General features: G+C 35.6%; 1 protein-coding gene across 7 annotated transcripts; it reads right to left on the reverse strand.

The window, feature by feature from the left end:
* Nucleotides 1-498: 498 nt before the first annotated feature.
* On the reverse strand, nucleotides 499-10,946 carry LOC110815642 (nucleoporin-like protein). 7 transcript variants are annotated; one of them, XM_088207203.1, is made up of 10 exons: nucleotides 10,540-10,946; nucleotides 9,776-9,837; nucleotides 7,699-7,737; nucleotides 7,394-7,542; nucleotides 6,988-7,204; nucleotides 5,803-6,114; nucleotides 5,603-5,689; nucleotides 2,233-2,961; nucleotides 738-1,199; nucleotides 499-623 (listed from the first exon to the last, which is right to left on the reverse strand). In XM_088207203.1, the coding sequence occupies exons 1-9, from the start codon at nucleotides 10,823-10,825 to the stop codon at nucleotides 762-764; spliced, it is 2,319 nt and encodes a 772-aa protein (XP_088063329.1). In that variant the 5' UTR covers nucleotides 10,826-10,946; the 3' UTR covers nucleotides 499-623; nucleotides 738-761. The 7 variants fall into 7 exon arrangements, with proteins under 7 accessions (XP_088063329.1, XP_088063330.1, XP_088063328.1 ...); XM_088207204.1 differs by having other exon boundaries at nucleotides 499-626; XM_088207202.1 differs by having other exon boundaries at nucleotides 731-1,199.
* Between the last annotated feature and the right edge of the window lie 409 nt (nucleotides 10,947-11,355).

The raw sequence follows: 11,355 nt of genomic DNA on the forward strand, positions 1-11,355 counted from the left end.
ATCAAATGTGCGAACCGAACCTGTGCCACGTCTCTCTCTATATACTTACATGGTTTACAAACCCATTTTACTACTACACACCACTAACCAATGCCATCTCTCGGGGAGGACATGAAGTGCAAAAGAACAAGAAGCTGCCTCTTGGGGTGCTGTGATGTTGCAAATCATGCCTGCAGTAATTTTCTAAATTCATAGTAATTTAATAATTTCAATATAATAATCAATTAATAGAATGTATTGTAGTATCTCCAAAGTACTACAGACTTTCCTGCTTCCTGGATCTGACTAAGAGGACCGGCAAGTTCCCATTTACCTTCAGGTGACTTGACCATGCTACCAATCGTTCCTATACCAATAATACTAAGGAACCGCAAGAATTTTCATTTCATGACCAAGCCTATGCGCTTTTCAAGTTCTAATGTAGTATTAGCAGTTCCTGATGTGCTACGGGCGAACAATGACACCAAGGCTGTGACTCGTTTACAATCAAACACAAGATAAGAGAATGAAAATTCATACCAGAAAATACTCTGTGATCAACTTCAGCTTTCAGCCTCATCTTTTGTTCAACCAACTATTATTACAATCTTATGATGCTCTAACGCAGCGCTAACCTCAGTAATCTGCTGGAAATCAGAACCCAGAAAAAGAATAGCATTAGTAAATCCTAATGGAGTTAAATCTAACAATTTCTTGCACACTTCTCTAATCCCAATGAATATTAACCAACCCATAACTCAGCACAGCACCCAAAGTCATTTTTAACAGCAGATAGCATCTTTCCCTAATGAACTGAAAGATATCCTTGTCGTCTTGTCTGATCCAAAGCTGAACTTTACATCTGATACTTCATCGTGGTTAGATGCACTGCTCGTGGATGGGAAAGAAAAGACAAGTGCAGGTATAGACCTCTTTGAACCAAAACTGTACGAACAAATATCATGTTTCTCTGTTGGTTGATGCAGAACGCTAGCTGAGATGGTTGGCATGATGGACGGTGTTGGAGGCTCAGATGATGCACCAGAAGAAGAAACCGGAAAAGTAAACCCTGCAGTATTATCAGAAGGAAATGTCCACCTTTGTTCAGGTCTGCCGACAGAAATTGAAGGCAACACTGGTTTAGTCCCTAAAGATGAAGGGGGCTTCTGGAGATCTTGCATCTTGGGGCTAGCAGCATTAACAGCAATCTTTGCAGCATCCTGATAAGAAAATTGGAGCCACATCACATTAGCTCTAAATGTATATATGATAACACTTGCTTCAAGTCTATTGTTAAGTTCAGTTGCACATAAAAAATGCTCACATCGTGTAAGCTAACTATTCATATTTCCAAGGAATTCATGCAGCAAGTTGAGTCAGCAAGACAAATACAAAATTAATTATATAATATATCAACGTATCTTCACATTATGATTGCAATATTGATCACCCAAAAAAGTGAAATAGATATTTCAAACATCACAATGTAATAAAACTCAATCAGATTCTCCAGGGGAAAGGATGCTCTTAACTTCATTTTTAATCCACGTTAAGGTAGACCAGAAATGCAGGAATGTCTAATAAAAAAACTGTAAAATTCAGAAGAACCAGTAAATGAAAGTCCAGACTAATAATCAAAGATTCACATTTTAACTTTTGCAAAAGTAAGCGTGGGTAATTTTACAATCGCACATTCTGAACTTCCACTATTAAGTATTTTTGTCACACACCATCAGAATTGGCTCCAGCCCTCAGGCAGATGAAATTATTTTGGCCCAAATCTTCAACCTATTCATTAAATTTATGACAAGTGCAACCACTTTTTTTCAGTAACAAGTGCAACAATATACATGTCAGGATATTATTTTAGTTCCTAAATGCAGTTCTGGTTGCTGCTTGTACAATGGTCAGCTTAAAGAACATGAAAAATATAACCAAAGAGCACTTCATCCAGCCAATTTTGAAAAATCAAACACTCTTGGCTGGTTTTTGTTAGATGCTCACCAGTCTGACAACAGATTGCTTGACTGCAGTAAGCCGAACCCAAATCCCCAAAATAAGTGTAAATTTTCTCACACTTTGATAGAGAGAGCATCAAGGTATTGGCCAAATCCAGGAAATAATTGTTGAAATTGTAATTTTTCAGAACATCAATGTTGAAGATACACCTCAACGATCTATATCATATTTGTATACTAGCAGAGGCAAAACACTAGATAAAGAGCTTGGGTCGGTAGAACTAGAAGTAGATACCTCATAAGCAGTCTTGACCCGAGAATCCTCAGTCTTACTGAACTTGAATGAAGGCCACAAATTATTGATATGTGCTGTAACTGTGCCATCATATTTTGCATTTGAAGATGAAGAGCTTTTATTCAGAGCATCATTAGATTCATTATTACTACTTAGGCTTGGAAAAGGAACCTTAAAAAGGGATTGAGGAACCTTAATTGAGGAATTCCCTCTGTCTTCTACGAACTGGGCTGAATTCTTCTGTTCAGCTTGATTAATGTATTTTTTAAAGTCAAAACTTTCTCCACATGGTAAGTTATTCTGCTCATTTGCCATTACATCAGCAACATCAGAACACTGGGACTTCCTCCACGAAGTAACTAACTTTAACTCAGCAGCCTTGTCTTTTGGAGTGGGTAAATTTCTCTCAAGATGATCCAGTATGGTCCTAGCCATCTGACTAGAATGTGGATGAACTGTTTGGTTACCCACTGCAGAGCATTTGCGCTTACCCTCCTCTGATTCAGAAATAGAAACACCAATTGTTCCACCGAGTTCCAGATTCTTCTCGACAGCTGGAAAGATGCTTTTTGAGACACTGGAATTTTCCAATTGAGATGAAACATTTAAAGGAGAACGGAAGTAAATGGATTCTTTGGAAGGAGTTTCTGCAACAACTCTATGCTGAATCCGACGAATGGGTCCCACTGATCCATGCTCATTGTCCACTTCTTTCTTCCTTGATGAAAACTATGTATTCAAAAGATAAGATTCATCAAACACCAACATATGTACCGAAAAAAGATTCAGAAAAATCAACTGCAATAGAAATAAAAAGTTGGTGCTACCTGGAACATATACTGTAATTCACAGTACTGGTACAGGAAGTTGGTATCTAGCCAGTACATGCTACAATGGGGAAGGCTTTAGATGTTATATAAAGCATCAACTCATCTAAAAATTAAGAGGTTACATTTAAATACAATTAGATTAACATGCATAGTAATTTTAAGAAGGTATATTAGTCTCGGCGGTAAGTTGCTTATAGTCTAAACACTATAAGACTAAGATGCATAGTAATTTTTTTTAATATATTAGCCTTGATAAGTTGCTTATAGTGACATTTAAAATAACCCTAGATTCTTCTAAGAAGGGGTATAATTCCTGGATATCAAAAGTTGCTATGATCAAATATTCAGCCTAAAGTATGCATAAACAAGTGTTCATGGACCTATTTCCATTCCTCAAGGAGACAAACATAATTCAACCAGGATCCATATTAACAATTTTAAACAAAAGAAATAGAATCTCAGGAGAGAATAAGATACGCTCTGTAATAACAAAATGCACAACAAAACTGATGTATCAGAACCAAAAAACAACTTCTAAATGTACATGCACATACACCCATGAAGCGAGACAGAGAGAGTAATAATGAACATTCATTGACAGTAACTATCTGAGTTAAGCCCAAAATACATTTTAAATGAATTGTTCTAGGACATAAATCCAAGGATTTAGTTCCAAATTTGGTCCCTCACTCTTGCTTTGATTTTTAAAATATTCCCCAACTCTTGGAATCTTTAAATTAAGGAACCAACTTTCCATTTGGGTTCCAAATTAAATTTAAGAGAGGCTGCCACGTAAGCTCCATATCATTTAAAAAATGATGTGGCAGCCATTAACACCCAGACCGACCAAAGAAAACTTTGGCTCCTCCAGTCTCCCCAGTTAATTTTTTATTGTATTCATATGCGTACGTATAAATAAAATCAGATAATAACAGTACATGAAACTTGATATATACGGATACTTTCTCTCTTCTTTTTCTCTATATATTTCTAATAACTATTAATATACTATATGAATATTACTAGTGAAGAAGGGAAGAAAGTAAATAGACACTACACCTGTCTGAAAGAAATACTTTATTTAAAAATCCTAATTAAATCAAAATAAAGTTCTTTTAGTATATAACTTAATTTATTACCAGTTGGATGACTGGTGGTGATCATATTTGCAGCTTACTTGATTCTCTGTCAAGTCTATGTGAATAACTCCTGTGGAGTTATTGAGTCTGCAGTAAGGGTCTTCACCATAAGCCTTCTACCAACCAAAATATAAGTCTTCCTCATGAGTATCAGAAACCACTACTTCTGATAGCTCTGCACCTTATTGAAACTTGGCCAATCTCTAGACCTACTGCATGCTTTTTTGCAAATAATTAACAATTCATGGTACTTAATTTTTGTCCCTGGATTTTGTTTATATCAGCGTCCTTTCTTATTGCTTGGTTGTTCCCCGTTTTTTCTTTTTTTTTTAAAAAAATAATGTTCCCTGTTTTTTCAAGTTCCTACTTTGGTTAAAAGTTAAAAAACACACATTGTATCAATATGTATGTATAGAGTACCTGAGGAAGAAAGGAATCAAGTTCAAGGGGAGCAAAGGAGACAAGTTACGTGAATTCAGTGTTAATGGCTGCAGGGTGATATGATTCTTTTTTATTTTTGAGAAAAGTTGGGGATTTACGGCACAGAATGCTGCCATGTGGCTGCCACACCATCTTCTTTAAATGATTTGGTACTTACACAGCAACCTCTGTTAGACTTAATGGATTATCTTGGAAAAAGGACTGGTAAAAAATGAAGCTGAAGAAGAAAAAAAATTAACTTCAAGGACAGCAAATTGAGGGGACAAGTTGTGTGGATAGGGAGTTAATGGCTGCTGGGTGGAATGGTTCTTCTTTATTTTTGAGAAAGTTGAATTTCTGGCACAGAATGCTGACATGTGGCTGCCACATCATCTTTAAATTTCTTTTGAGATAATATCATCTTCTTTAATTTTCTTTGAGATAATATCATCTTCTTTAAATGATGTGGTGGTTACATAGTAATCTGTGTTAAATTAAACAGATTATTTTGACAAAAGGACTGGTACAAAAATGAAGCTGACTTCTTAATTTTAAGAGTTAAGAGGTCAGGAACTATTTTGAAGTCAAAGCAAAGAGCTAACCGGCACTCATTTTTCTTAATTTACCTTTCTACAGGTCAACCTGAACATGTATTGTCAGCACAACATGCTAGAAGCAGTATCTTCTAAAAGCTAATAAGAGTGACAGCTGCTTCATGCTACCCTACCATAAAAGGCTTATATTCAGTATAGAGCCAATTGTGAAAGCAAGAAAATTATATTAAGATATTTCTTATCAAGCATGTAATAGGACAATAATCAACAATGATATCCGTTCTCAAGATTCATTTTCAATGAGAGGAACCACGTAAGTTCCAATGTAACCTAAAGAGTTCATATTTGAATAAGTCAAGGCAGCATGAAGATGCCAAAAAGAAATAATTGAAGTATCAGTATAAAAAACTGCTATTGTGAGCCTTACCAGGCCATGCGAAGGAGTTTGCAACTGTTGGAAAGAAGTAGAAGATATATTTCGGTGCATGCTGCTACCATCTTGTAATGGATTCAACTGAGGACATGAGGAAAAGAATAATCTTCTTACTCTTCATAAACAAATCTCTTTTTTTGAGATAATTCATAACAAATCTCCTTAAGTCAAAGCACAACTCTAATTGTTTATACCTGGGATTTTGCTTTTGAATAGATAGTTCTAGAATATGGAGTCCGTGGGAAATTATGAAGCCCAGATCTCCCTCTTTGAATTTGTGGGCTTAGGTAACCTCGTTGATCCCGTAATATAGCACCAGGCCAGCATGTTGATGGCTTAAGGGAAGGAGATGGTACAAGTAATTTTGATGGAAACCCATCCCTGTGCAGTGAAAACCTTTCATCTTTTGACATTAGACTCTTCGAACCATGATTTACATCTGATGTCCGGCTTCCCATGTAGGCTCTTGCAATTTCAATTGGCGAAGCACCAACCTCATCTGCCATCTGCAAAACTTTATATCATTATCATAATTATCAAATACAAATCCATCTAAGAAATGACATTCTAATGACAACAATAAGCAATAAAATGTTCAAAGAAACAACCATTCCTATGAGGAAAAAAAGTAAAGAAAAATCCAAGCTACAGAAGAAATAGAAGAATATTTAATAACCCTCCTCTTTTTTTTATCCTTCTTTGCTAAGGGGTGAAATAAGAGAATGTTCAGGATTGTTGAAAGAAACGTGCTTAAAATAGTAAGGCGCTTTAAGTCACTAAAAGCAGATAAACTTTTATTTAAAAAATAAGCTTTTAAGTGTTTGTATAGATCATTCCTCTATTGTATACATCCCAATTTCTAATCTTAAAAGGACATGGAAGAAAATTGATAAAGTGTTGTGTAAGAAAATTGGAATAAAATTGATAATGTGTTTACACTCAGAATAGATAAAGGCAGGAAAACTTAAAAACACACAAATTATACAGATTTCCATGTAAACAATCCGATAACTACATCCATCACACAGACCCTGCCAGCTTATATTTTGTCTCCTTGAAGCCACTTCTGAGAACCTAATAAACACGTAAATATCGTAATAGTGTTTAAAATTGCTTATAAACAACAAATAAACAATCTCAAACACTCTCTTAGTCTTTTTTACCTTCCCACAAACTATCAATGAGAACTCCTAACACAAATAGGATTCAGCCATTTTCTTCCCAACAGTTTCTAGAGTACCACTAATTTCCGTTATAACCTATAGAAACTGTGACCTCAAGAAATGTTCAAGAATCAGCATACTAATCATGCTAGAGATAAATATTTTCATATACACATAGTGGATCCCAATGCATGCCCATAGTGATAATTTACTCACACTTGACTGGAGAAGTGGTGTTGAGGTTGCCAACAGAACTCTATTCACATCCTCCTGCTTTTCTTCAGTTCTTCTTGAATCTTCTGGAGTAACTACGGGCCTGACAGCTTCTTTTTCTTCTTTTCTAGTCAGTCCTGGATACTTATTTTCCTGATCAGCATCCCTTGGGTCAACAGCCCTTGAATTTATTATCTCTAATAGATGATCAACTTCATCCCTGGATAGCAAAAAAATAGAATGGAGATGAAGAGGCTTTCATCAAAGATATTTAATAAAAATGAGAAAAAATACATGGTAAATGTGGTGAATATTATCAAGAATCCGCTGCTTTATTTTACTTTTCATGCATCTCCAGGGACTTGCTTTCCAATTAGAATTGACATGAGAATCAACAACTATGAACTACCTAGAAAACTTCTTTCCCTCCATCAGCTTCTCAATTGCAGAAAGCTCATCGTCATTAATCAGCCCCATTTTGCTTTGTTTTGGTGCAACATCTGACCTATCTGCTGTTTTGCTAGGACCCGCTACTCCAGGAAATCCTGATTCTGAATGCTATAGGAGAAAATTCCAAACAGACAGAAAAGTAACTGGTAAGATCTCATCCATCATAATGCAAATATTTTATTCAATAAAATAAAGCTACAGTTAGAAAAAAGGAGGATCTCCATTTAAGAAAAAGAGGATAAGCAGCAACTAGGTTACACATACATGAAAAACTGCAGAATTTAGAGAGAAATTGAATTTCTTCTGCATTGAGAATGGGCATATATATGAGTATATATAGCTGTTACAAAGAGAAAAAAAAAATGGAACTAATAATATCAAATCAAATCCAATTAAATCTTCATACAGCAAGATTCCCCAATCAATGTACCATTTTTTTTAGAAAGATTGATTTCCTAACATTAAGACAAATGGTTGAGGAATTTCTCAACAAAATCATAGACTACAACTATTGGAACCTCAGAAGCATATGGATGACCAAATTACTACATGCCTTGTTTGGTTGACCAAGGAATGGAATTAGATTGATAATTCTATTGCATTTCCAATTTTGGGTCTTTTCATACAGCATGGAATGCAATCCTCAGCAACAAGGTTCAAATAAAACTCCATAATCCGATATCCGCTTGACGTGGTGTGACATAGTGACTCTCACACAATTGACATGGAAAGAAGATATCGGTATGAAAATTATGCCAGCTTTTTGTTTTGTTGTACCTTAATTCTTTCTTATACATTTTGATAAGTATACCTACCATGCATAAACATTGTGACAAAGATGAGACACCCAAATGCGTAAGACCAAATGCCAAAAATATAAAAGAAATCCTTTCACAAAAATATACAGTACCAAGGCAACAACGTCCTTCGAACAAAATATCTGCTCTCATATTCTCTGTATTTTTCCCGACCTATAATGGGCCCATTATCATTGTCAACGGAGTGCAAAGTGGGCAATCACAAATATTATGCATGCTCTGAATATGAAGAAATCCAAAAGGCTTTTTGGTCAGGTTGATTCTGAAATTCAAAATTCAACATCTCCATTTCTATTGAAGGATCACAGGCTGGGGTGGTAGCAAGATAAAACATTGTCTCTAAAACTACCATATGCCTTGGCCCACAAAGATGCCAAAGAAGTCATTCTATCCCATAGAAACTGCAGAGGCATGGAAAGGCATCGAGCGTGATAACCATAGGAAGAAATTCTTATCTCTTATCCCCTTGGCCGCTTTCTGGGTTATTTGGAAGGAGATGACTATAAGGTCTTTTCAAGGCATTGCTTCTCCCAATAGGGGAGTTAGACCTCAATTCTGTTTGCTTTTTCTTCAAGGCTCATCCTCTTATTTATGTTGAGAATTTGGAGGACCTTTTGGACATTTTAACTGACCTGTAAAAACATTTCGTAATTGGGCTGCATCCCTCTGGCACATTGTTGATATACTTTATTTTCTCTCAAAAGAAGAATTCATTTCTGCCTTATTGTCCTGTAACCTATATAAGTATCAATGCAAGAAAAAAATAGGAAGTAGAGAAGAATTTCAGAAAAGGAGTTCCTGTAACCCATATAAGCTTGAATGAATTGATCACATAACAAAATATTAAAAGAGGGATGACAGCAACTTGCATGATAACTGAATCTTCCATCTGAATCTTTCGTTCTCTAATCTTCCTAATAACTGTTTAAAAACTAATTAGAGTACTAGCTACAGTTCTATTTTCATTAAAGCCCATTTTTACGAGAAATTTTATTAGAGCCCTTTACACCTTAATAGTTTCCCTCTTTTGAAGTGTGGCAACTGAAAGAAAATGGAAAGGACTTGGAAATTAAAAACTTTACGAGAAAGAAATGTAAGGATTAGCAAAAACGTTTGATACCAGCATATGGTTTTATACCACAATGCTTCAAAGAACACAAGGCATATCCATGCTTAATGAACATGATGCCATTAAATTTTAATTTCGCAGCTCATTTAACGCTGAAGGAGGCTCAAAAAATAAGACTCCAATTCTGAGTAGCTTGATAGAAATATTCCTACAGAATGGAACCTAAACCAGAAAAAAGTAACAAAGCTATAAAATGAAAAAGCAGAAACTATGTTACATATAACAGAGTGGAGTGAAACAACTAAACATCAAACTAATGATGGATTCCAGGGCATAAGATGAACCTAGCTTTAGGATATCAGGATATATCTACAAATGGGTATCACTTTAGGTATTAGAAGATATTATCTAAATGAGAGGCTGGCAGAGACAGGGAAAAGAAAAACGGCCTTACATGTACAGTCCAATTGTGATCACCACCACCATCATGGTGCTTCAAGTCAGCGTCAAATGGATCTGTCAAATAAAAATTTGTAAATAAAAGAATCAGTTGTTTTAACCCTAATCTGCAAGCATATTTAACATAGCATCCAAAAAAATTGTCTTTTTCAAATACACACCAGAAAATTATCATTATCAAGCAAAAGATGAACCGGCAGATAAATAACGAGACAGCTTATGATAACAAACAATCTAAGGCTACATCGTTTGAAGCAAAATAGTAACTAGACTGTCCCTCCAAAAGAAGAATTTCTCACTGCCATCTTCGGTAGATGAGATAGCACAAAGAATTTAATCCATAAACATAGACTTGTTTTGGTCCAATGCAATTTTAACACTTTGATCCGCTCCAAAATCCCCAACATTGAAGACATAATACTTGACTTCACAACTCGTTAAATAACAATGAAATATGTTCTCAGAATTTCATTTTATGTCAACTTTATAATGCTTCTAAAAAGTAGGCATTTGTCCATAACAATATTAAGAATCAAATACTGTTACATGCCAACGTAATCGGCAAAAGTACTCGCACCTAAATGCAATAAACCCTAAAAGGCCCAATTTATCTTCTTTCGTCTAAGCGCAAATTGCCTTTCTATTCCAAAAGGAAAAGAAAAAGAAAACTCCAAGTCCCACCAAAACCAAAAAAAAAAAAAAAAACCCTATTCCTAATCGATGTCCTAGCTTGTTAACTAAAGAGAGAGTTGAGCTAACCGTGATCCTGTTTCTCAATATCTAGGGCAGGAAGGGCGCGAATGTCGGGCGAATTGGAGAAGAGATAAGGGAACATCCGGGCGGCGCCGCCAGCTATAAGCCGGCAAGCCGGATCCACAACCTTCGAGAGCCAGCCGCTCCGCTGGGATTGATTCTGCTGCGGTCGTGCGTAAGGCGTTGCCGGCGGTCGGCGTGGCGTTGGCCTCCTTAATTTGCCCCCGGCGCCACGCTCCTCTGCGTTTTGCATTGATGATGACGTCGTCCCCACGTTTTTCTCCATCCCCATCTCCCTCTCTAAAGTCCAAACGAGCAAACCCTTTTGCTTTCTCTCTCTCGCGCTCTCTTTCCCAAACACGGCAAACAAGCAGGGGAAGATGAGTAAAGCATGCGGCGCCACTTTTTTTTACTGCATTTTTATGGTAAGACTCCTTTTAAGGAAATTGAATATTTTTTGAGGGGATCATCAAGAATTTCTAGATTTATCTTTTTTATTTAACGATCCAAAAAAATCATAAGAACTTAATCTAGTCTTCAAAAATTTGCAATATTCTTTTTTTAAGTATTAAATTCAAGAGCTTTAATGGTTGATTTAAAAATTTTTACTCACTTCTACATTAATAATAACTCCTAAAAAAACAAAAAGAAAATATTAGTATTCGTATATTATATTCTAATACGTTTCATTATTAAATTAGCAGATCCGCATATGAGTTTTAGTTTATATGAATTTAAAATATTTGAGTATTTAAATTTTTGTAAATTACAATTTTATTCTGGGTTTCTTCATTCTATGCAAATGTGTGTATCATTTAAGAA

The sequence above is a fragment of the Carica papaya genome, chromosome 7 (genome assembly GCF_054855325.1).
Source record: "Carica papaya isolate Zhongbai chromosome 7, ASM5485532v1, whole genome shotgun sequence".
In the NCBI taxonomy this organism is placed as follows: Eukaryota; Viridiplantae; Streptophyta; class Magnoliopsida; order Brassicales; family Caricaceae; genus Carica; species Carica papaya.

Excerpts from the sequence above, each read along its gene's own strand:
- LOC110815642 (XM_088207203.1), bottom strand. The coding sequence starts at position 10,825 with ATGGGGATGGAGAAAAACGTGGGGACGACGTCATCATCAATGCAAAAC. Across the intron at positions 9,838-10,539 it reads TATTGAGAAACAGGATCACG|ATCCATTTGACGCTGACTTG; the intron begins GTTAGCTCAACT and ends TTTATTTGACAG. Across the intron at positions 6,115-6,987 it reads CACCACTTCTCCAGTCAAGT|ATGGCAGATGAGGTTGGTGC; the intron begins GTGAGTAAATTA and ends AAAGTTTTGCAG.